This window comes from Indicator indicator, chromosome 32 (genome assembly GCF_027791375.1).
Source record: "Indicator indicator isolate 239-I01 chromosome 32, UM_Iind_1.1, whole genome shotgun sequence".
Lineage (NCBI taxonomy): Eukaryota > Metazoa > Chordata > Aves > Piciformes > Indicatoridae > Indicator > Indicator indicator.
The window spans coordinates 2,114,896-2,140,636 of NC_072041.1; the positions used below are offsets into that span (position 1 = coordinate 2,114,896).

Consider the following 25,741-nt stretch of genomic DNA (forward strand, 5'->3'; position numbering starts at 1 on the left):
GAGATCTGGTTTTTAATTCTTATTTGTATTAGAGTGGCAGCTGGATATCATAAAGTATGGACTGCATTTCCTGTATTAGTGAGATCAGAGCCATGACAAGATTGATAGAGGGAAGTAATTGTTTTTATCTGTTTTGAAGGCAGAAAAAACAGAGTACATTAGTCATGCAGGGAGAGCCAGGAACACCTTCCCAAACACCTCAAGCCATTCTCCATAGGTCTGTCCTTTCTCTACATCCTGCTGTGAGACAGGAGGTAAGTCCTGGGCCTCTTTTGATGCTACTCTTCACTTGATGGGTTTTTCCAAAGCCTCTCTACTCCCTGTTACCTAAGTTTTCTTCACTGGCAGCCAACAGTTCTCAATCCTCTCCTGACATTACCAAAGATGATGTGCCTGGTCAAGTGGATTGAGTGTGGAGCTACCTGCCAGCATTCCTGATTGCTTATCTTAGCTGTGCCAGAGTTGTTAACCCTTGTGCAAGTCAATTAACGCAGTTCAGTCGTTAAAAATTGGGATAATGACATTTACATAACGATTGGGGGTGTTTGTAATCAGCCAGAGTAATGCAAGCAATGCTGCCACATATATTACTCTGCTTTTATGTCAGCCCGGTTTGTGACCCTTGATAAATAGCTTATTTGTCACACTCATGTGCCACCCTTTTTTTCATCAGAATTTAAATTTTGTGGTACATTTTTATTTCTCATGATTCCTTGGAAACTCTGACTCATCCGAGACTGTTTGAAATGAAGTCTGAGAGGCAAGGACTAGGTTCTTCAACCCTGGTTGGTGTTAAAAGAAGCAATTCATTTCCTGTTCAGTGGAAATACCTCCTACTGAAGGTAGGTTTGAGTTGCAGGTGAAGACTGAACAGAGCCTCTCAATGCCAGGCAGCAGCCTTCTGCAGTTAGGCAAAGCAGCAATTGCAGTTTTGTAAACATTTTTTGTCAATCTAAAGGCAGCCAAATTATATTTGACAGAGTTAAGAGCCTTAGAAGAAAAAAAAGCAGCGTGTTTCTCAGAGTTACAGCTGTTTCTCTCTATTTTTCCCCAGTGTCTTCTCTCGGAGAAAGAAAGCACAGTCAGGGTTAGAGTGGTGTTAGGGAGGTTCTGCTGTTAGGGAGTAGGTCTCCAAAGTGGCAGAACTCTCCTGTTTCTCCTGGCACTTCAGCTTGTAGAGGAGGGATGAGGTGTTAGCAGTCTGTTACGTCCAGACCCACAGGCAGGGCTTCCAAGGTCGCTGCTGAAGCTGGGCAGCTCAGAGCTGCTGTTGTAACTGTAGCTCTTTTATAAATAGGATCGGCTCAGATGATTAGCAGCCTTATCTCCACCAATTAATGAGGTTAAGTGTTCATCAGGCACAGAGTTCATGCCTCTTACAAAATGTTGAGCAACTTCCTGAAGCTACCATGCGTGGGAAAACCCCTGCCACTTGGAAAGGTTTATTTTTTTAACAGCCGCCAATAGATTATTGGGGAAAATGGTTCCAGTGGTCATTTATCACTTTTATTCATTTGGAAAAATCCATCCCAAGAGCCAACTCAAATGAAGTTTACTCCTTGGCTAGCTTTTGTAGTCGGCGATTCCTAGCGTCATGCTGTGCTGTCCCTTTATGGTTTTATCTCTTTCAGCACCTGAAAGACTTTTCAATCTCCAAAATGTCATTAACTTCAGAGAACTGTGTATTGTTTCCTTAATTCTTTGCAGACTGGGCTCTTAGTATTGTCTGGAAGGAGAATGAAAGAGGAAATTTTGACTCAAAATTCTGCACTTCATAGTGGTATTTCTCCATATGGTGTGACTGCTTCCTCATTTTAATTTGTCTCACCGCTTATTGACTCTCACTTCTTGGCAACTCCCCAGTTTTCTGAGAACATAAATTTCTTCATAAAGGAGGAAGAAAAAAATTCCTAAATTGCCACATTCTCAAATGGTGCAACTTGATCTCCCTTTGTGGATTTATCCTGCTACAGAACCCAGTGAGCTACGTGTGAATCTATGATCTCTTTAGAGTAGCGTTGCTTCAAAATGCAATTTAGCAATTAGAAAACCTGGCAGGTTTTGGTAACTCTGGAGGATTGTTTTCTTGTTGGCATCCATAGAGGCTGAGCCTACCTCTGTTGAACTTTGTGACAAAATTCCTGATGATTTTAAGGCAGGATGCACACTGAGACTAAATGCCCTTGTGCTTTGTTTCACCCTTGCTCAAAATTTAGTTTCTGATCAATGACAGTCTGGAAAATGGTTTCCTGCATTTCAGGAGCTTCTGTTTGTAGTTGAGATTAAATGTGATCCTAACACAGTGAAGTGGCATATGTTCTCAAACAGGAATTCTATATCAGAGCATTCAACCAATGATCTAAAAAAAACCCCAAAACCAACATTAATAACATTACGGTAAAAGTTCATGACTGTTATTACAGAGTAGGTGGGTGTGAGTAAAGTGTGAGCAAACAACTACAGCCAGAGCAGAGGGCTTGGAAGGTGTGGCATGAAAGTGAAGGAAGCCAATGGAATGTACAAATCTGCCTGTGCTTAGATTACGTATTACAGGTGAGAGTACAGGTGTTACAAACCTGGCACCTTCTAGAGCATGCTGGAACTTAGAGGCAGTGCATGAGCTCCACTGGGAACATCCTGCGTATATGACTCACCCTCAACTCAGTCAGGGAAACAGGGGATCTCCATACCCTTTGTGAAAGCTCTACATGCATGGCAGCCCAACAATTCACTGCACTCAGAGGTGTAACCAAAGCAATCCCCACACTAGCACTGCAACACCAAACAGCACAGTGAGGGGCAAGATTCAAGTTGCTTCAATGTCTTCTCTAAAGAGCTATGTTTGCACAGAGTTGAAGACATTTCAGCAGACAGGGACATGAGTTGTGAGGCCAAATGATTTCATTCAGAGTCAGCCTGAGTTTCTTTTGAAAGCATCACATTGCAACATTACTAAAACTGTCAAGAGCAACACTCATCCCAAGCAAGTGCTAAGTTCAAGAGGCAGTCTTCTAAGAGTAATAAAGGTCTTCATTCAAGACCAGTTCAGAGACCCATTTTTGGTTTCCTACTTTCCTGTATTTTGCCTGAAAAGCAGGAACAACACATTGTCTATGTGGTTTGAGAGTAAAGCACTCCATTTTGGGACTTTGCAGTGCTTCCACTGGACAAAGTTCCAAAACTTCAGGCTGGTACTAGTGATCAGCCACTGGAGAGGTAGCCACAGAATTCATTGTGTTATGAACAACCCAAAACCACAGCAATTTAACACTTGCCCTTGGGCAGTCTGTGGTTCAGTTAGGCTTGGACCATCAACTGGTCAATGCTGTTATCACAGCATCCCAGCATAGTGTAGGCTGGGATCCCCCAAAGTCACTCAGGATCATGTCCAAGAGGATTTTGAATGCCTCTGAAGCCTCCACATTCTCTCTGGGCAGTCTTCTCCAGTGCTCTGCCACCTTCACAGTGAAGATTTTTTTTTTCCTTTCCATGGAACCTTCTGGGTCCCTGTGTCCAAAACGATGGACTTTGTCATAAGCATTGAAGGGCTATGCCCCTGCCTTAGCATTTAGGCCTTGCTCTATTTTTGCAGCCTTCTGCTGGTGTTAGTAATTCTTTAACCCAAGGTACCGAGGCAGCACAAACACGACACGCACTCTGCAGCGGTCATGGCGGCCGCCACCCCGAGGCGCACGCGCCGGGGGGCACCCCCTGGCCGTGCCGAGTGCCCCCGGGCGGGGCCCGGCGCTGGGGGCGGGGCTGTGGCGCACGCACGCTGCGCCGCCGGCGGGGCCGCCGCTCCCGAGGAGGCGGGGAGAGGACGATGGAGGCGCACAGGGTCTGGCGGCCCCGCTCACTGCCCGGGAGCAGCCGCGGCCGCCGCCAACACCGCCACAGCCACTGTCGGGGGCGACACGCCGGCGTCTGAAAGGGGTGGTAGGAGTGGGAGGCTCCGCCGGGACGGGGGCAGCCGGGGGCGCGGTGAGTTGGGGACGCTGGGAGAGCGGTTGCGCTGAGGAGAGACCCCGGAGGAGGTCGTACGGCCGAGCGCCTTCGTACAGCGGGGAGCTCGCTGTGTGTCCCCGGTGTGTGTCACTGCGGGGGGCTGCGCCGTGGCGGGGCCGGCGCCGCTTTGGGCCGCCGGCCTCTGGCGGCGCCTGTCCCCCCTGTGGCGGGCCCCTGGGGCCGGGCCGGCGCTGAGGCGCTCGTTTGCCGTCCCGGGGACATCGTGGGTCCCTTCGCGGGCATCCAGATAACCCCTGCAGAGCCGTGAGAGTTCCTTACCGGGAGTGCACCCTCTGTGCTGCGGTAACGTGAGGAGCCCTGGGCTGGGAGATTTTCCCGAGGGGATGACAAGTGAAACCGCTTCATCTGGCCCGCGATCTCCTGGCACAGCCAGCGTCTGCGAGCAAAACAAGAAGGTGAACATCAGTTGGAAGGGGTGCCGGTGGGTTTTAGGCTATCAGTGCCTCTCCCTTGGTATTGGTGAGTGTGTCGGTGTGTCCGAAGCGAAAGGGTTAGCAAAGGGACTTGTTTTTCCTGGGAATTTAACACGTGATAGTCATACTGCCTGGTTTTTAGGAGAAATAGCACTTGGGTATGGAATCATGAAGCCTGCTACTAAATTTCACCTGCTGTCAGGCAGCTAAATTTCATTGTGGCATGTTACTTTGTTTCCTTTCTCTGCAGGAGCACGAGAATGTGAACTAATAAACTAAACCAAAAATAAACTTTGTCTGCCCTGAACAGTGCCTTTTATTTTGGGTGAGAAGAATTCTAGTACCTTAGGGATGGAGTCATATGCATAGAGTCCCTATCAAAGTGCTTTCTTTCAGCAAAACACAACGATGGAAACACTTCTCCATAGAACTGATGCAGTACACGGTGGTCTGTAGCACAGGAGCAAGTGGTACCTTTTTTGGGTAGGATGGTGTTTTATACAAGATGGATAATAAAGGTGCAGAACAAGGATTTTTGAATACTTGATGCAATTTCTAAGGAATTAGTGGAATTATTGTGTTACAAGTAATGTGTGTGGTCAGGATGGAGTCTGCAATAATCCCCTAATTGTGATGATTTAAGGCAGTGGTTTTGACAGGAAGTTTGTTACCAAATAACAGCTTCCAAGCATGCTCATTACAAAATGGAATTACTTGGTGATTTGCAGCCCTTCGTAGCTGCTTCCATCAGAAGATCTTATTTCTCTGCGTGCTGGAGTACACATCCAGGAAAGTTCAGTAGAATTCTCTGACTCTTTTTGTAACTTAGAGCTGATCTGGAGTGTGGTTCCTTAACAGTTCCTCAACATGAAGTTGAACAGTGTAGGAAAGCTTTGGGGACATTATAGTATTGTATCCTTATATGTAAAGCTGGTTTGATGAAACCCCAGTGAAGTTCTGCTTCACAGAAGTGTTTGTTTATAATGACAGAGAAGCTGAAGATGGGAAACTACAGGAAAAAAGCTGGCTGCTTATGAAGATGAATAAATGTGTTCAGTTGTGGGCATGACAGACCAGAGCAGCCTCTTCACTAGTTTGCTGCTATGTGCTTCAAGTTTTTGGATCCAATCCTGGAAGCTGTTCAGTGGTAGTTTTGTCCTCATGTCAAGTCTGCTTATTTAATAAAGGTCTTGTGAGGGAATGTTAATTAAACAGTACATGGCGTAAGCTGTAGTTAAAACATCCTGAATTGGAAGGCATTACATGGAAGGAATATAAAGTTCTTAGGCTGTATTTAGCAGGTCTGGGCACTGTCTTGCTTCCAGTTTTGTACTAATCTGATTTTCTTTACTGGCAGCACCTGTCAGGTGAAGGAACTTCAAAGTCATTGGAAACACACCTTATTTATGGCCTACTATATAAATTATTGTTGTTTACACTTCTGAGTTGGCAGTGATACTATAGAATAGGATGTGGATATATTAACTGTTAAGTTACTGAGAAAACCACTCCATAAACTGCTTTCACAGTTGTATTTCCATACACTTCAACAGTTGCAATGTTGACTTCCCTGAGCTCAGCTCAAGCTCTCAGTGTTTGGTTAAAATGCAATGAGGAATTGCTAACCTATGTGGTGGGAAAGCAAATGAAAATGATGTACTGTGAACTGCCCGAGCTTGTCAGATTTTGGTCTGTGCATCATTTTCTAGGGTAACTCCATGAGCACAGGGTTTCTTCTGGAAATAGCTGGCTTCTAAATTTGATAATGAAACACAGTTGCAGTGGTTGTTGGGATCTGCTTTTTCTTCACCAGTTCCAGTCTGGCTTTTTCTTGTCTTTATTATTCTTGAGATGCTGAAAGACCGCTTTCACTCAGAGAATATGTTATATTAAAGTAATTTATTTTCTGAAACTCCTATCTAAATGGCTTGTTTTCTGTGGCTGGCTCAACCAGCTAGAGTTGTGTTCTGGAAGCTTGATGAGGTTGTGATAAAAGGCAGATACAAATGAAAAACTATTAAAAGTAGTTTTGAGTCAGGTTTTACAGTCTGTTTTACAATTGCTTGCACAACTGGAGTAGTTATGTGCATAAATCACCTAACTGGAACTAAATTTATGTTGGCCTTCCAAGTTGTTTAAGAATGCAGTTATATTTTTCTAATTTTAGTTGTAACAAAAAAAATTACAACTGGGTTAGAATGGCAATTTCCCAAGTCCTAGTCACAGGTGGTACTAAGCAATAAGTAACCAACAACTGAACATTGATCCCTTTACAAGTGCAGGCTCTTATAAATTATTAATGTACACCAGTAATTGAACCTCTCTGTGCCATTCTCTTAGGATAAGCCTAATCTACAGGAGGAGCAGAAGTATTTTCTAGTTTGATGAGGTGGTGGTTTTAAATTAGTAACTTAAGCCATGCTCTAAAATTACAACTTCATTTTATTGATGCTTTTGTGATCTAAAAGTTGCTGTGAAAAATAGCATTGGAGATCATCATTCACTGGGAAGTTTAGAGCCAGATATCATTATGCTGTGAGTATTTTCTGGAGCCAGCGTCTATGTTCCTGGTTACAATAAGGTTATGGTCCATTCTGTACAGGATACTGTGTGTAGAAGAAATGGTGAAACTCATTTAAAAAACAAATGCGCGTTTTTAGTGAACCAACTTTTTCCCCTGTGTTGAAATCAGCTGGCTTGGGGAATGCACTGCTCCTCTAGACTGTGTTGTCTTGAATACTGTTTGTTTGTAGTTTATTGATACACTCAAAGCTGCTTTCTCTTTATATTCTGATGAGACTTCTTTTACGTGGCTCAGATACTGAGAGCTTAGATCTGGGATTTGTAGCAGCTTTGGGGAAGGATGGTTATTTGAAGTTTGAGGGTTAGCTTGGTGGTTTTTACTTCTGCAACGCTGCTGTCTAGCCAGCTGTTTATCTTGTAGTTGTGCTGATTGTTCATGGAAGTGAAATACTTCACGTTTGTCCTTATTGCCTCTTGTTTGTTTTGGACCATCTCCCCGGTTTGTCACAAATGATTTAAAAACCTTGGTATCGTCCTTCAACTTGTTTTTGCCTCTTCTCAGCCTGATATTAATATCATTTTAATGAAAATCTGAAGGGTATTATTATCATTATTATTATTACTACTACTACTATTATTATTACCTTTTTAATTGCATTTTTTTCCTTATTTGGACAGGTTTTTTTTTAATTTTCTGTACTAGGATATTTTAGTTTTATTTGTTCAATACGTGCATCATTTAATAGAAGACTTCATAGTTTTTACTGAGTCTTTATTTCTTGGCAAATGTTTAAAGCCTTTCATCTTCTTCAGCATCTAAAATAAATGCATTTCATCCAGTCTGTGCTGGTCTTGAAACAGCTCTGTTTTGAGCCTCTTCTAAATCTGGGGGCATACATGTTTTAATTCTGGGCATTTTTCCTTCCAGTGTCTTCTGATTATCTTGAAGAGCTTCTCAACTGCCCAGATCCTTTTTATCAGTGTTTAATTATCATTTAGCTTTGCTCATACTGAGATTTCCCTTCTCTCTCTCCCCTATCCCCTTTCTCCTGGTGTTTTTCCACAGGAATTGAATTTTTCTCTCTCACTGAGGTTCCTTCACTTCCAGTATGGAGATGAACAGAGAAAAACTGTGTGCCAGTAAGGCTGATGGGAGCTCAGATTCTGCTTATCATTGCTCAACCTGTCATGATGATGAGGAGTGGAGCAACACTAGCCGGGGACGAGCGAAGTCACGAAGTTTGTCTGCTTCACCAGCCCTAGGAAGCACCAAAGAATTCCGGTATGGCTCTTGGCTCTTCCTCTCAGTGCTGTCTTTAAGAACAGTGAAAACAGCATTTTAAAAACATGTTACCTAGATTTTAATTTTTGTTCCTTTTTTTGTATATAACCACGGTCTTGAAGCTGTGGGGAGTGATAGGAGCACTGGAGCAGGCCGCTCAGAGAGGTTGTGGAGTCTGGAGATATTCAAAACCCACCTGGATGCATTCCTCTGTGACCTGCCTTAGGTGATCCTGCTCTGGCAGGGGGGTTGGACTGGATGATCTCCAGAGGTCCCTTCCAACCCCTAACATTCTGTGATTCTGTGGTAATGAACTGAAATAAAAATAGTGGTTCATGGTAAGAAAGAGGAAGATGATGAGTGAACCGTGCTGTGGGTGATGTAGGTGGGCATCTGTGAAGAGATGTTCATGGAAATGGGTCCTGGCTGGTTGTGAGGGCTGCTGGAGCTCTAGTGTACTCAAAACCTGGATGAGTGTTGAGATTGTATGGTAAGGTGAGGCAGCACAAAGTTTGTGCTTGCAGATTGTTTCATAAGAGTGAGAAACGCCCACATTTCCTTGGAGCCAAATTTTTAATCTAGTTGAGAGGCTCTTGTCATGTGGACAGCGTGGAGAGGACTTCTGGGTTTTGTGATCTTTGGATTCGTAAATATTGAGTAGCAGGCTGGGGCAGCAGCGTGGCTTGATCTTGTGGGAAGGATAGCAGAATTCTGCCTGACTTACACTGTGGCTCTGCAAAAGCACAGACAGAATCTTGGAGGAGTTTCTCAACAGCTGAAATTCTCATCCAGAGTTACTGCTTTGCTGGTAGGAAAGCTCTTGCAGGGCAAGAGCCTAGATGGGTGAGGCTGAAGATCACAGGGGGAACCTTTATGAAGGGAGGAGTAATGAAAGCCTGGATCTGAAGAGGCTAAAAGGTTAGGAAAATACTTGCTTTGCATGCATGGTTCGGAAGGTCTGTGTGCTTTCATGCTGTGGAAAGTACATGCTGTGCTCTGTACTGCTGCTGCACTGTGTTGTAGTCAATATGTAAGACTTAGATTTTAACAACTTAAAAGTGCTCTAAAACTGATGAGTTTTCTGTTCTCCACTTAAACCTTTAAGAATATAAACTTAGTCAATCTGAATTTAGACCATGTTTAGATTTATTTAGACCATACTATTTTTGTGCATCATTGTCTTCTAGTTAAGTAACTACTAGTTAAAGAACTACCTTTTTTAAGCTAGAAGTTATCTTTGTAGACCCTACTACCCATTGTGGGGTTGAATTAGGGCTGTTGTTGATCAGGTTTATTTCATTAGGATGCTCTGCATTCTTTCATTGGTTGTCTTCAGTTTAGCATTTTGCAGAGTCAAGAGATCTCAGGCTTGCTGTGTGGTACTCGGAGGGAAGTGTTCACCTCCTTGCTTTGAGCTGATGAATGCTTTGGTCCTACAAGCTGTGTAATATCCAGTGTACTGCTGCTCATTCCTAGCAAACACAAGCCTTACTACACCTTTAACTTCTCTTCAAGATTTCACCTTCTATTTACTGGATTGTGTATAGATTGAGTACTGATGAAACCAAGGCAAATCTCAACTGAAGTTTATAGCAGTGATTAATTAGAGCTTGCAGGGAAAACTTTGAATGCCATGAAGGTCAGATGTGGGTATTTAATGCCTCTTGTAGGAATAGAGTTTAGCCAGCTACTGGGAGTGGTATGGAATAGTTACCTGTGTGGAAAGAAGGTGAAAGGACAGTTATTTGGGAGCAGCTTGAGAAGAGGGAGCTGATATTGTCAGGGTGGTGTTTAACTTTCCGAATTTCCAGAGTTATTGTCACATGCAGATAGAAACTTACTATTCCTTTGCACATATTAGCACATTTTAATCTCTAATTATGTCAAATCTTTGCTCATTTCTCTGTTTTAATATGGATAAGGTGAACATTACAAAGCACTTAGTAATGATCTTATCTGACTGCATTAGTCATGGCTGGACTTATAAATGGAAAAAAAAATTGAAAAACAAATATCCCTTGATACAGGAAATTCAATACTCATTTAATTAAGGGAATTGGAATCTCTCACACACATATATTTTATTAGACATGGAACCAAAAAAGATGTTGCTATAATTCCTGAATAACGTCTTTTTAACCTGTCATCTGGCTTTGATTTTTATGAGATTTCTGATTTTTTTTTTTTTTTAGTACCAGAGTGAGTCATGGGGCTGGTCTGAGCTACTGTCTAATATACACAATAAAAGGCAGTGCAGTAATGATTTGTGACTGCCAAGCAATAGGTTAGCTACCAGTTCCTGTGTTATTGAATTAAGCACAGGAAAGGCCTATTTCCCTCTGCTTTTTAATGAAATCATTCTAATAGCATTTACACAATGTTTCAACAGTGACATGACTTGAGCAAGTTTTACTCCCATTTAGAGACTTGCTGAAGGAGGTGGGAGGGAAGAAAGGCAGAACAGTTCTGACTTGCTCCAGATAATCTCATCCTAGAGCTAGAAGTAATCCTGAGTTCTGGGTGGGGTTTAAGTCTGGGGATAAATGACATTTCAGAGCTGTTTATTTGAAAACTAAGTCATATTAGCTCTTACTAGATAAGTAGATGGGGAAAAATAGCATTTTCCTCCTACTTATTCAAAGCCTAAGGTCTGATACTGTAGATAGATATCTCCAAATACCTTAGAACTGAAGAGTTTGTGTTGTATAAATTTATTAAGTGCAAAGATTTAAACAACAAAAAAAGCATTTAAATGATTGGACACCGTTACTGTGACTTGACTGTGGCAAAAAAAATATGAAGGTGTTGCCTTGGTGTTGGAGATTCCATTGTAAATCCTTGTCAAGACTTACACTGGGAAACCTAATTTGCATACATTACTGAGCCTTATTGAGATGAAGAAGACTCATTAAGCTATTTTATGTGTACTTATACCAGACTTCATCATTCTGCATGGCCTGTTCTAAAGTTGGGTACTCTGAGATAAGATGTAGCACTTCAAGAAATGCAGAAGAATATTGTGGTTATTGTCTGCAGCAGTGAAGCTGATGTCACTTTAGGAACTGATGCAGAACAAGCCTCTACACACATTATTGACACACAACTAAGAGTTGTTTTGTTGAGAACATGGCCTGAAAACAACAGACTTAGGCTTATTTTGTTGCTTGTTTGGTTCTCTTGCTCACTGTCAACAGAAATTAATGCATGCCAAAATACTCTGGAGGAGAAAGTGGTTATACTATGTAAACAAAAGGCCTTGGCTTGTGTTTTGGTTTTTAATTAGGCACACTTCTTAAGTGAAGGTTGTGAGACTACTGAATTACACACAAAAACTGATCCCTGTTGCTCTTTCTCTCAGCTAGTGTCACCACAGATATTTTTTGAGTTTCTGCTGAATGCTGCCACATGTCTGATTTGATCGGTTCTCAGTGTTATTAAATCACTTCCTAAAAAATCTGAAATGTTCTGTCAGCTGCTCCAGTACCAGGTTGAGCACTTGGAAGTGTTAAATACTTGTTTATGCTCTTGTGTTGACTGTTACTTAATATCACAACAAACTGAGGTCTCCAGAAATGTGCCCTTTAGTTCTTTAAATGCCCTTCATACTCCAGCTTGAGAAAGGTTTTTAATGTGTAAGAATTACACAGCTAATTCTGAAACAGGAATGGTCTGTGCCTTGTTTCTTAAACATAGTAGTTTTCCTTTTCACAGTAGTGAGACCTTGGAAATTGATTGTTTTTAGGATTTGGGATTTATCTACACTTTTTTTGTTGGTCTCTGTGAAGGACACATGTACTGCTCGGTATTGCAGTGTGCAGAAATAGGATCTTTGCAGGTTGGACATGAATCCACAGAAGCAACTGATTATTCAGTATGTGAAGGGGTAAACTGTGATTAAATCACTTTAGAGGAGCAGGTACAGGAGGTAAGTTTTGGGTGAAATGTGAGAGCTGATAGGTATAAAATTGCCTTGGCTGATCAACCAATACTGCAAGCTTAAGAAATATACTTTTCTCTGTATTGCTTAGTGCAGCCTTTCAAAGAATTGTTTTTGGTGTACCTTTGACTTACTGATCATATTTTTTATACCCATGTCATTAGGAGAACACGCTCCTTGCATGGACCGTGCCCAGTGACCACGTTTGGACCAAAGGCCTGCATGCTGCAAAATCCTAAAACGATTATGTAAGTACAAATAAATGGTATGATGCTCATTCTGTGGGGAAGAACTGAGTTTGCTTGTCCACTCTTGACCCTCTAATTAGAATTGTTTGTATCCTGATACTTAGAGAGGTTGGATGATCCTTGGGGTCCCTTCCAGCCTGGCATTCTGTGATTTTCATGCTGCTTGATTGCCAGCTCAGGATCTGCACTGCCAAAACTGGCTTGCCATTTTTATCACACTGTTTTGATCATTTAAAGTCACTGCTAGAGAAGGATGGAGAGCACCAGCGCTGCTGAGCTGTCTTCTTGAGTCAAACCCCATTAGAGGGGCATTAGCTTGATTTGCAATTTGGAAAGTACAGTGTGGGTTTGAATGCCACTGGGATTTGTTCTCCCAAGGGGTGCTAGGGCATAATCAGTATTTCTCTGGATGCATTGATAGCAGCTTTGCCAGTTGGAATATTTCCTGCAGGGTCGCAGACATAAAAGGAAATTAATTTTATTGGTTTTCCATTACTAATTCATGTGATGTTCTTAGGCTCACCATCTACTACCTAAACTATTGGCAGGTTGTTTTCACAGCTCAGTATATCTGTTTTGAAAAAAAAAAAAAAAAAGGTAAAATTAACCATTTCACATAGAGCAGGGCATGTGAACAGTAATAAGTTTGTTTTAGGCATGTTTTGCGTCATCTGCAATCCACAGTTTGATGGCAGCTATAATAAGCACTTCCCAGCATAATTGGCAGTAAACTTTCCATGTGGTTAAACACCCTTGTAGCAATCTAATTATGATGTAGAGGAGCTATTGCTACCATTTTTATTTCATCACTGAAATACATAAAGAGCAGTGTTGAGGAATGATAGAGGACCTGAAATTTTTGTGGACAACACAAGGAAAGGAGAACTTGTTCTGGATACTGTGAAATCTGAGGAGAGCCTTCTCATGCTGAGTTAGTAGTTTGGGTTTCTGTGCCTGATCTCTGGCAGTTTCAGTGTATCAGTATCATGACTCTTCTAATAGGTTGAGTGAAATGAAGAGCTGATTTCTGCTTAGGCATAGAAACATTTTAACTTTCTAGGCTAGATGGTATAAAAGTGTTGCTTTTTTACACCATGTATTATATATACTTAAATGGTTCTTGATCAAATGAGGAATGTCAGAGTTCTACAGAGTAACCGAGTTAGTGGTCCCTGTTTTTTTCCATTTAAAACGTTTTGTTGTTCTTTCAGTTAAATATAGGGTGTTTAAGTACTTATTGGCCTAAATCTTCACCTCAGTAGTAGTGAACTTTAGAACAGGGTGGTGGTGCCCTTTCCTTTCCTATGAAAGCATGGTGAAATCTTGCGGGGTCCAGTAACTCAGCTTCCTCATTCTTGCTCTTCTAAAGTGGATGGCTTGGAGTCTTGCAGTTGATCTGAAGCCCAGCTTGCCTTGTGTGTTTACCCACCTGACTGATGGGCATGCTCCTCCCCATGGGCTGGGCCAGCAGGGCATGATATAACCATGGTGTCAAGATCAGTTGAGTGTAGAGGCTGCAGGCGATAGCGAGCAGAAGCTACTTGCCAGGAACAAGGCTGCTTGTGCAGTGCTCAGGGCAGGTGGGCAGAAAAGGGAACTGGAGGAAATGGCAATTTGAAGACCAAGTTGTAAAGTACTAGTCTTAGACAATTGTAAAGTACTACTCTTACTATACAAAACCATATACTATATGGTTTTATTATGGCTTCTGTAAACAAGCCAAACTTTCTTGTTTTGAGTTTTCTTCTCTGCAGTCAGCAATACTGTTAAAGTCTCTTCACGAGAGAGCATTTTTTAACAGACTATTTGATTTTTTTTTCCCCCCCCCTCCCTTTAAGTTAGTGAAGGTCTTGGTTCCTCTTGAAGTTCTAGTGTCAGTGATTGTACTGAAAAACCTGCTTTATGAAGACTTGTGTAAGATGAGCAGATGAACTGAATGACTTTTTGGTGAACAAAGAATCAGGTGTTGGAGAGAGGTCAAATACCTGGTTTTAAACCCTTGAAATGGGATTTTTATCATGAAGTTTTGCCTCTAAAGATTGGTAGTAAACCATTTTCTGCAGGATTTTTCTGTAAAGCCTCAGAACTTTGTATTGATTCTAGTTGAAATACTTAACTCTGGAAAAAAAATTAGAGAGAAATGTTTTTGTTTGAAGTAGCAGGTATTAAGAAGCGATAAAAGCCACAGCTTGGTTTTATTTTGGAGCTGTTACTTTTCCCTGACTTCTGGAAGGAAACATGAAGATCTTAAAGCATGCTAGGAATAATCTTTCTTTTAGTAGAAGTTCCTGGACTTGGTGAGTACGGCAGAAGGAGATTTGTCTTTCGTTTCAGTGGAGTCTGGTTTTATGAAGTTTATGAAATGCAATCTGGGTTTTTTTTAGCCAGCTTTAGAAGATAGCCTGGTCATCTTGAAATGCTTTTGGGGGTGGTTTCTCTGGGTGCATTTTCTGCCTTTTAACTGTATTGAGACTTGAATTAGTTTTTATGAAATGAACTTTGAGTATAGAAAACATTCCCTCAGGCACCATTTGTCTTGGAAGTAGCACAGAAAACTTCAGCTTCTTTGCAGCTGCTTGGCAGCAATAAACACATTCATGCAGCCCTTCCTAGTTTATTTTCTTTTACTATTTTCAGTGTAGCTCTTGGTTGGTTAGTCAAGTCAGTTTTGGTAGTAAAGGTTATTGATATTAGACCACTTCATCAGTTCCTGTAGTATTTATATGTAGAATGTAGGCATTTTGGAAAGGAAAATGAGCAGATCAGTCCACCTCCAGCAGCAGCATCTCTTTTATTTTAACCCTTGAAGTGCTAAATCCAAATCTCTCTGTAAATTTGGCTTGCCCAGCACTTCTACTAATCTGCTTTGCTTTATGGATTATGCCTGCACCATATGGAAAAGGATGGGATCCTGGTAATATGCATGAAGTGCAAGTGTGCAATTATGCAACTCAGCAGATAGAAATGAAGAAGGGAAATACAGCTGGGTATTCCTAATCAGCATAAGTGTTCTCTTACTGAACCCTCTTGCAAGCTGCAGAATTGTGTACCTGTATTTATCCTTGGGGTTCTCCAGCCTCAGAATTCTGTCCTGACAATAGAACACAGTGGCTGTAAAGTGGTTAGTATTAGTGAAAAAGTGCTGAAGGAAACACTGCTGAAAAGAAACAAAAGAATATTTGGGTTGGAATTGTTGCACTCTTGTTTAAATTTACATTGGCTTGAGCTGTTTGACTTCCAGTATGGGCCAGGGAAAGGTTTGTGCTGTAGCTTTTCCTGTTTCCCTAATTGAATGTGTCTCCTTATTTGGAGTCAGTGTAAGAGGAGAGAGCATTGAGACAAGACAGAGGGAAGCATTATGGCTGGAAGCATCTGCAGAGATGTCAGTTCAAGAACTTGATTCCAGAGCTTTTGCAGTGCCTTCTGTTCAAGCCCCTGTTGCAGGTGTTGGCAGCATGGCAGCAGTCACAAGAATGGAGACCTTAATACTGTGTTACTGTCTCCATATCATAAAGCATTGATTGGTTCGTGGGGGGAAAAGCACCATTACAATCCAAACCTTCTTTCTACTGTTCTAGGGCTGAGTGCAAGGATATATTCTTAACCAGAAGGTTGACAAAACAGAAGGTAGCAGCACTGTATTTTTTTTTCCTGTTCTCTAGGCACATTCAGGATCCAGCAAGCCAGCGGTTGACATGGAACAAACCTCCCAAGAGTGTCCTTGTGATTAAAAAGATCCGGGATGCCAGCCTGCTGCAGCCTTTCAAAGACCTTTGTGTGTATCTTACTGAGGTAATTTCTTCCCAGAAGGAAAAATTTCACATCTAGACTGTTTTCAATTATTGATTCTGCTGCATGTGGAATGTGCAGAATTGGATAGGAAAAAAAATAGTTTTACCTGTTGTCACTGGAAGTAGTAAAACTCATTCCAGAGCTTAAGATCAATACTTATGTACTATAAAGAGCTTGGAAAAAAAGTAAAACCAAAACATTCCTTCATTCTGCTTGCAGTCTAAGTTACAGGGAATGGGATATAAAAAGCTTTAAGCCTTGAACAAACAGCAGTGTTTCTGCATCATGTAACCTATATTCCATGGTTTCATTGATTAGATGATTTATTCATTTATTATTTTGCATGCTGCAAAACTCTCACTAGAATCAGACCATGCATTAGCAGCCAACAGATGCAGACCACTTCTCTAAAATGTTTGTATGTTTTTAGTGCAAATGTTGAGAAAAGTCAAGTTTTTTTTTCATTTGAAGCAGTTATTAACAAGCTTATCTTACCTTTCTTAAGGAGAACAATATGATAGTGTATGTAGAAAAAAAGGTGTTGGAAGACCCTGCTATAGCTAATGATGATAATTTTGGACCAGTGAAGAAGAAATTTTGCACCTTCAGAGAAGGTATGATGATTTCTTGAAGGTGAAGTTGGTTTGTCTTGGTATTTCCTTAGTTGTTTGGGAACTAATGTCTTTTGCAAACAGCTGTTGGTACCTCTTGATTGTGTTTTTATACTGGTGAGTGAATGTTGGCATGCTATACTCTGTGCTAGGAAATAGAGCCTGCTGATAAAGCTTAATTAAAAATATCAATATTCTTCTAGATTATGATGACATCTCCAATCAGATAGACTTTATCATATGCCTGGGTGGAGATGGGACCTTACTTTATGCTTCTTCACTTTTCCAGGTTGGTCTTTGTGGGGAATAGACTTAAAGACCTTTTCTTTTTGAAGTATTTGAAGGTTGTTGGGTTGGGGTTTTTTCCTTTGCTGTTTAGGACAGCATTTGTCCTTTGCTGTTCGTTCCTTTTTTTAAAAATCAAAGCCTGTTTTACCCTGTACCCTCTGAAAATAGTTTATGTAATGTCTTGGTTTTGTTATGCACAGTTGCATCATTAGTCAAACGTATTTACAGGCAATTAGTTGAAGTATGAATTGCTTTTATTCAGTAGCTTTTAAATTCTTTTCTTTATTGATAGGGTAGTGTACCTCCAGTTATGGCTTTTCATCTGGGATCCCTTGGATTTCTTACTCCATTTAATTTTGAGAATTTTCAGTCCCAAGTCACTCAGGTTATAGAAGGTAAATTTAAGGGGACAAGGTGTGGTGTTTCTTTTTTGTTACATTTTCTGCAGCTTTTTTCAAGACAAGTAAATTTTCTTAACCACCTCATTCTGAGGTGGTCCCATAAGATTGAGACACAAGAAACTTATGCTAAACTAACCATAGTATTGCCTTGCATTGTCCCATTCAGTGCTGCTTTCTGTGCTGCTCTCTAAGGGAAAATGGCTGAGACAGAACTTTGGTGTGGAGTAAACAAGTAAAAGATGATGCAGAGCTCATGTTAAATGACAGCTAAAAGCACATCTGGAGCATGACTCTGAAGGCTGTGGTAGTGCAGTGCTCAAATACTGACAAGTCAGGCAAATGAAGTAGTAAAAGGAAAGAAATGAGCTGCATCCAAAGCAGAGTGCTGAAAGGATGGCTCAAATCCTCTTGTTGCTAGAATGTTCTTTTAATGGCTGTTTCCAATTCTCTTTAAGCTCAGCTTTTGGCTCAGTGAGGATCACACAAGCCCAGCAGTGTGTTCCCATCATAAGCATATCTGTAGAAAACTTAAATCTCCTATTAACATCATGAGGAAAGGGAGGAAGGACTGGGTTCAAATTGGACTTTAACTTTGCTCATTACTACTAAAAATGAGTTTTGGGCTTCAACCAAATATAGGCACTTACCTTGTGAATGAATTTGGGCATGTTGAAAGCAGGGGCAGTAAGTGGATGGCATTTTGTACAGTTTGCTAATCATCACAGGGGTTTAGTTTCTCTACCAGCATATCACTTGGTGTGCTTTCTCCTCTCTTCCCTTTCTAGGCAATGCAGCCCTTGTTCTGCGAAGCAGGCTGAAAGTCAAAGTGGTAAAAGAGCACAGGGAGAAGATGGCAGTGCAGAATGGTATAGAAGAAAATGGAGTGGTCTCTACAAATCTAGAGAAAGAAGTGGGCAAGCAAATTATGCAATATCAGGTCAGAGGGCAAAATAAGCAAAAGAACTGCTTGTAAATCATTTTGTACTTGTTTTATTGTCACTTTTCCCTGTTCGTTAGTTTACTTACACAGTGCTGTGGGCCAGATCCATATTGCTCAATTTAAAGTATGTGCACTAAAGTGGCTATTTCATTACCTTCTGCAATCATAAGTGCCAATATGATGCTTTCCTGTAGTAATACTTTCCTTCTATGTGGCAAACAAAGCAGTAGTTCTAAAACGGGATGTCCCAAAGATTTTTGTTTTAATAAGTGAACAGAAAACCCCTGCACATTGTTATTAACCAGCTTCTGGAAATAATTCTGAACATCTAAAAACTTCAGCTGGCGCTTGATAAGGCAGAAGTGTAAAGGGTTTCATTTGGCAGGTCCAGGTCCTAAATCAGCATTTCAAAGGTCTGGCAAGCAGGTTTTGGATTGTCATTGATTCCATTGCCAAATCAGCAGCAGCAGCAGACTGGTGTAATATTTTGTGTCATGGCAGGTCCTGAATGAAGTTGTAGTGGATCGTGGCCCTTCCTCTTACCTTTCCAATGTAGATGTCTTTCTAGATGGGCACCTGATAACAACAGTGCAAGGAGATGGTGAGTCTGCTTCTTGACTTAAATGGCTTATCAGTTTACATGTAGGCTGTTGCTGTTTTGCTAGAGGGTTTTCTCACATGGAAACAGAATCTCAAGCTTCAGTTCACTCTGGTGACAGAAAACATCAGTGTGCAAAGAAAGGTGTGTTTATTTATTGGTAACTCATGTGCTCCACAGTGAAGCACTGAAGTTTTGTAAGACTTGTGGAGGTAAGTGGCAGTTCCTTTGGGTATGAAATGTTAGAGCTAAGGGCAAGAAATTACTCAGAAAAATTTGGATACCTGGAACTTGCTGAAGGCCTCAGATGCAATAGAGACATTAATCTTTAAAGCTCTTACCTTTAAAAAAAAAAGAGTGTCACTCATGGAAAAAACGTGCTGTGCCAGGATTAGAGGAGTTTCTGCCTTTTTGTGTCTTAGACGGCAGTTCTGCTGTGAAACACAAGCTGATACATTCTGTGCTTCATTTTCACAACAGTGCTATTTCGTAGTTGTCTTCCAGATTGATTGTGATGCTAATGTTAGTGAAATCTCTGCTCCTTTCACAGGAGTCATTGTCTCCACACCAACTGGGAGCACTGCATATGCAGCTGCAGCAGGAGCTTCTATGATTCATCCCAATGTTCCTGCCATAATGATCACCCCCATCTGCCCTCACTCATTGTCTTTCAGACCTATTGTTGTTCCTGCTGGAGTGGAACTCAAGGTTAGCTTCTCCTCTGTTATTTCTCTTTCTTAGTTAAAAACTTCTGTAATAACCAGATAATAACTGGAAAGTCTTTCTGTATTTCCAAAGAGTAGGCTTACTGCTTGTGGAAAAACATGTATAAACCAGGGTTGGAACTTGTGCAAGGGGTCGTTTCTCAGAGAGAGGATGGAGGAGGTGTTTGTTCCTTGCTCTTGAAAACTGGTTTTGGGACCTAAAGTTCAGTTATTTTCTCTTTTTCAGATTATGCTCTCTCCAGATGCCAGGAATACAGCATGGGTTTCCTTTGATGGAAGGAAGAGGCAGGAAATATGCCATGGAGACAGGTCAGGCCTTTTTGGGGTTATAGTTTAGAAAACACTGATTCATGCACTTCTCTCATTCTCTGACAACCATCAAAAGGGTTGCTGGCAGTGAATGAACAAACTGTTATAAACTCTAACACCTCTTATAGCACAAACTGCCAAAAGTATTTTAACTTCAGGCTTTCAGATCTTCCCATGAAAGCAAGTGAAAGGTTAAGGCTGAAGCATGTCAGCACTGCATGCTTGGCAAGGAAGATGGATATGTCTTCAGAAAAGCCTGTAAATTTAGCTTAAAGAGAAGGCTCAGTAGCTTGAGAAGGTGTAAGCCAAGGGGAGTTTATGTAAGCAGTACTCTGAATAATGCCAGGTGGTTTAAACTGTGTGAACTCAGTGAGTGTTGTGGTCACTTGCAGTGCTAGTGCCTTGAGCAGCACGTTGAGTTGCCTCTGGTTTTGTGTGCAAAATGGTGTGGCTTACCCTGACTGAAGGTGATTTAGGGCAGCTGTGATATCTGACTGGTACAGGAGAACTTCTGCTTTGTCTTCTCCATACAAGTTGCCAGGAAGGAAGGAAAATGCATAGCTAGCATGGCACTCCATCTTGAGCTGTGTGTATTTCCTGTCATGGAGGATAGATCAGGAGACCAGTGAGAGTTCAAATGTGAGATTTGGCCCTTAGTTAGATGCCAGACTAAGTGGTGTTACTTATAGCTAAGACTTGAAACTTAAAAGATCAAGGTGGTGACTTAGATTATGTTTTGTCCTCATGATGTTGTTGTGAAGACCTGCAGAAGACTGCAGGAGGTGGAGGAGTGGGTTCAGTGTTATCCCCGTGTCAAAGAATGCTGCCCACAGTGCATCTGTTACAGTTTCAAGCTCTGTGGAGATGAGCCCGCAGACTTGGTTGTTGCTTGACTAAACTTGCTTGTTTTACCCCATTGTCTAAGCACAGCTAGTGAATTGGAGATGATTTGATTGTGTTTAAACTGCTGTTCATTGTCCCTGACTGACTGGGCTGTTCCTGTGTTGTTACAGTATTAGCATCACTACCTCTTGCTATCCCCTTCCTTCGATCTGTTTCCGAGACCCTGTGAGCGACTGGTTTGAGAGCTTGGCTGAGTGTTTACACTGGAATGTGCGGAAGAAGCAAAACAATTTTGCTGTTGAAGAAGAAGAATTTTGAGTGTCTACATCTAACAAGACTCATGGGAATGGAATATGGCAGTATCCCTTCTATATGCTTGGATATTCAAGTTCTTGGCTAACGAGTGTGGTCACCATCTCAGACATGTGTAGGGATTCTATCTGTGATCTGCTGAGGGCTGGGAGTTAATTGTGCTACTTCCTGTCTACCCAGAGTAGGAATGGAAGAAATTGAGCTCTGATTGTTATAATCCAATGTGAATTTCCTTCACATGAGCAATCTGGATTACTTCTGAATGGTACTGACAAAAGCATCTGGAGATTTGATTGTAACCTCTAACTTACCAATTACATGGTAAGCTGAATGTAGATACCTAACAGAAGAGTGGCAGTAGCAAAATGGCATTAAAATCTTCTGTTTGATTTGGTATATTTGTAATTCCATTTAAGGAATTTAAGTAATTCCATACACATATAAAGGCTCTAGCAAATTTTCTTTTGAAAACCCCAAAGCTCCTCTTTGTTAGCTTAAATGTCTTACCCAGAGCAGCTCTCAATCGAGACAGCTCTTAAAATACTTCCTCCTTTCTTTTACTTGCAAACGTGACACACTGTGGAGAAACACCCCTGAAGAATGTTTCTTTCTTAATAGATGGAATTAGTGGGGGAAAAAAAGCATGTATATATTTTTTATATATACATATTTCTATATCTCATGCCCATTTGAACAGTGGTTGACCCTTGGCTGTCATCACTGTGTCAGCATCCACAAACCCTGTGGATGAGCATTAGGCTGAGCTTGGTTATTTCAGTGATCTCCATTTTTGCAGCTGAGCTGGTTTCCAGCTCTCCAATTCTTGGTGGGAATCATCAGTCTGGTGGGTTTTATATTATTGTTGATTGATTATCTGGGATAAATGGTAGCTTTAGAGACTACAAAGTGAAAGGCCACAATTCCCCAAGCTTTTAAGAAGAATCTTGTCTTCAATTCCTACTATACTGTCTAGTTCCAGTATTGCCTTGAAGAAAAGCATATCCTGTGCTAGGCTCTGAATGCCCTTAGCTTCCCCTAGTACCTTCCAGCTCTTGGTGCTGAGTAATAGAAAAAGGGACACTGCAGTGGCAGGCTGATAAAGGAGAGGACACATTCCCAGTAGAGTAGCAATGGTGCCTTCAGCACACTCAAGATATTCTAAGTCTTGTATTTACTTTTTTAAAGATGCTTTCAACTGTTTCTAACTTCTCTATGTACATATTTTATTCTATGTGCTTTTATGAAAGAAAAACAACAAAACCCAATAGAAAAAGAAAAAAGAAGATAGTTGGGGGGAAAAACAAAGCGTTTGTACTGTACTTACACTGAAAAAATATCAAACCCAAGTATAATGTTTACATTTATGTTCTTTGTGGTGCAGTCTCATGCTCATACTATCCAAACTTCAGCATTTTCAAAGTCTTGCTGCATTGGTCATTAAAGGAATAGACATGATCTGTTAGATTTAAACCTATGGCATAAAACTGTGGAGGAATGAAGTTCCTGATGAAGGTGGGATTTCCTTGGAAGTGGAGTGAGAAGCAATGGAGAACTCTTCATGAATGTCTTACATTGTCTATGTGGTCCAAAGTGGGAATGGGAAATGTATTCATTTCCAAACTTTGCCTAACCTGCTGTCCTCTGATGGTTTCAGTAACGTCTCTTCCATCTTGGATGCTGCCCTAGTCTCGTCCGATTTTATGAAATCCAGCTCTTGGTTGATGATACAAATCACAATGGAAAATGTGTTAATATAAATTAATACTTGGTTTGTACATTTTGTAAAATAGAATATTGGGTTGATTTGGTCAAAATAGATGAATTTTGTGGTATCTTGGAAAATATCCAGATAGCTTTTGGGATTTATCTTTCACTTGAAGCTGCAGTAATTGTTTTATCACTGTTTTGAAGCTGCTTACGGGTTTCTTAGGTGGAGTATTCAGTTGTTTAATAACTGTTTACTTTTTGAACTGTAGAAATGTCAGATTTTTTTGTTTGGTTCGGTTTTGCTTTGAAATTTTTATTTAAAACATGCAATAATAGAGGAAAGGAACATGGTGTAGTGTGGCTACAGAAAGGTCCTCTGGAGAAATGAGCAGAACACAGGAGGCACGCTAGGAAGTGGAAATAATTTTGCAGAGGGGAGGTGAAATGATTAATGAGCCTTATCTCATATTTTTTTAAAGATAAAAACTATATTCAGCACTTTTTATTTATGCTTTTTATAATAGTAAAGCTTTTATTGACTGAATTGCTGAACTTCTAATTTCCAGAGTGCATAGGTCACGAAATCTGTAATCAAAACATACCTAACTACTTTCTCTAGATTAGATCTAGATCAGGAGTTCTCTTTAAATTTATCATGTGCTGCAATTGCATTACTGGCTTTGAGGCTGCTGCAGTTTTGCTTGTACAACTATTCCTGCTTGATAAAAATCTTACTTGGATCCCTGATCAGCCAAGTAGGGAGCTACAGTCACTGACTGAAGGCAAAAGTCACACCATGACTTCAAGTCTTTGCTTCTTCCTCAGAGAGCTGCGTCGATTATAATTGTACCAGCTGCTTCTTATCAAAACACAACCCAAGCTGTGTTAATACATCACAGGCTGTACAAAGTCCCTTTTCAAGGCCTTTAATCTGCAAACCAGCAATTCACAAACAGGCTTCTGAGGTTTCAACAGCACTCCAGTTTTGCATCTTTAACTGCTTAAAGTGTGGGTAACTTCTGTTCAAAGCTGACTTGGTTATGTTGGCAATAAAAGCTCATTTTGCTGTTGGAACTTACTCGAAGTCAATGGTTTGACCTGGACTAGTAAAATTGGGGTTTGCTGATGAAGAGCAGTGTTTCTAATCCAATGGTTTGTAAACATCACTGTACTTACCAATCCTTCCCAGTCTACAAAGGGTCAAAATGGAAGCTTGGAAATCAGTTTGGGTTTTTTTAAAGAAGTTTTTCTCCAGCAGAGAGTTGAAGTTGTTAACAACTTGATGTAGTTTGGAATAAAGTGGTGTACTGACTTTTTGAAGAGGAAAAATCCTGTTATATATTGTTAATGCTTTGAAACTTTGTTTTAAATATTGTTGAAAACAAATATTTTTCAATCCTTTCAATAAAATCTTTTTGTAAAGTTGGATCTGGAAAGCAGCACTTTGACTGTCGAGAATGTAACAGCAGGGAAGCAGAGTCTCCTGCTTGGAAAGCAAATGTCCAGTGGGGTTTGGTGCATTGTCTGGTGGGACAGCAGCATCTGTTTCCTAGAAATACATCTACAGCTTTTTGAATATCGATGGCTGATGCCAGTCTTCTCCCCCAAAATAAAGCTGGATTTGCTGTGCAAGTTGAAACAAATCTTCTGTACAACTCATGGGGCTACAGTAACTACTCTGTGGAAGCCCAAGAGTGAAAAAATGAGGAAAGAGGAAAGGGATAAAGGGAATTATGTGGATAATTTGGATACCTAGGAATCTCAGCATTGAAAATGTACTCTAAATGCCCATTGCCTTTGCACATTGTGACCAAAAAGTAGCCTCTCTCCATGCTGGGTTTGAGAGGTTTCTCATACAGAATGGAAAAGAAGATGGATCAAAGAAGGGAAAATGTAGCAGGTGCTACATAAAGAATTTGCACAAGCTACCTAAAACTGAAATCTCCTTGCACTTATTCTGAGTAAAACTTGCTTGATCTTTTTGTCAGGGGGAGTTCCTAATGCCCTGTAGAGCAACAGCTTCCATTTGTTCAGAACAATGTGATGTGTTCTCTTTGGTTTCCTCTTCTTCTGGCAAAGACCAATAAACAATGTGAAGAGTAACCTTGGGTTTATCCAAAGTTAACTTTGGAGTTAGCTGGATTAATCTCCTGCTGTGTTAATGTGAAGTTGGGTGTCTGTAGGAGTTGGTTTAATGATTGTCTACATCCAGGATGAGAGTGGCTGGGCAACAAATGCAGTACTTCAATTTAGAGGAGGCCAAAGACAGTGTCTGTGGGTTATGGCAGGGTTGTGTATCAGGAAGGTTCCACAGATTCAGTCTCATAGTTCTTGCCTACAGAAGCATTAACTTCAAGACCTTGTGAAGAAGAAGGAGCAGACTTGCACAGAAACTTAGCAAGCTCTTAGAAATCAAATCATTTCCCTGTGCAAATAGGAAGGTTAATTTGCTTTGGTTTGGGGAAGAGAAATGTTTCAGTGTGATCACAACTGCTTTTCCTTCTAATGATAATTGTTTCTGACATGTCCTTGCATTGAAAATAAAAAGGAGCAGAGCTCAAACACACTTTCTTCAAGCTAACTGTGACCAAGTCCAGGCCTACTGCAAGGTCCAAGTCTTCCCTTCGCTGCTCAGGGCAAGACCTGCTGCATGTTTGCTTGTTTCAGCAAAGGACTGAATATGCTTAATTGTGTTCCTCCATTTCAGCAACAATTCATAGTCACATTTGGACTTGTGGAATGAAGTCACAGTCATCAGCTGGCACTCTGGAGCTTTCTCTTGATGT

General features: G+C 41.0%; 1 protein-coding gene across 1 annotated transcript; it reads left to right on the forward strand.

Moving 5' to 3' along the window:
* The first annotated feature begins 8,043 nt into the window (after positions 1-8,043).
* On the forward strand, positions 8,044-21,392 carry NADK (NAD kinase). Its single transcript, XM_054394968.1, has 11 exons — positions 8,044-8,244; positions 12,346-12,429; positions 16,092-16,221; positions 16,730-16,835; positions 17,036-17,121; positions 17,413-17,515; positions 18,307-18,458; positions 18,963-19,062; positions 19,610-19,767; positions 20,011-20,093; positions 21,107-21,392. Exons 1-11 carry the CDS (start codon positions 8,072-8,074, stop codon positions 21,252-21,254), a joined length of 1,323 nt encoding a protein of 440 aa, XP_054250943.1. The 5' UTR covers positions 8,044-8,071; the 3' UTR covers positions 21,255-21,392.
* The last annotated feature ends 4,349 nt before the right edge of the window (positions 21,393-25,741 follow it).

Coding starts and splice junctions, on each gene's coding strand:
- NADK (XM_054394968.1), top strand. CDS start 8,072: ATGGAGATGAACAGAGAAAAACTGTGTGCCAGTAAGGCTGATGGGAGC. Junction 16,222..16,729: donor TTTGTGTGTATCTTACTGAG/GTAATTTCTTCC, acceptor TTTCTTAAGGAG/AACAATATGATAGTGTATGT. Junction 19,768..20,010: donor CTGCTGGAGTGGAACTCAAG/GTTAGCTTCTCC, acceptor TCTCTTTTTCAG/ATTATGCTCTCTCCAGATGC.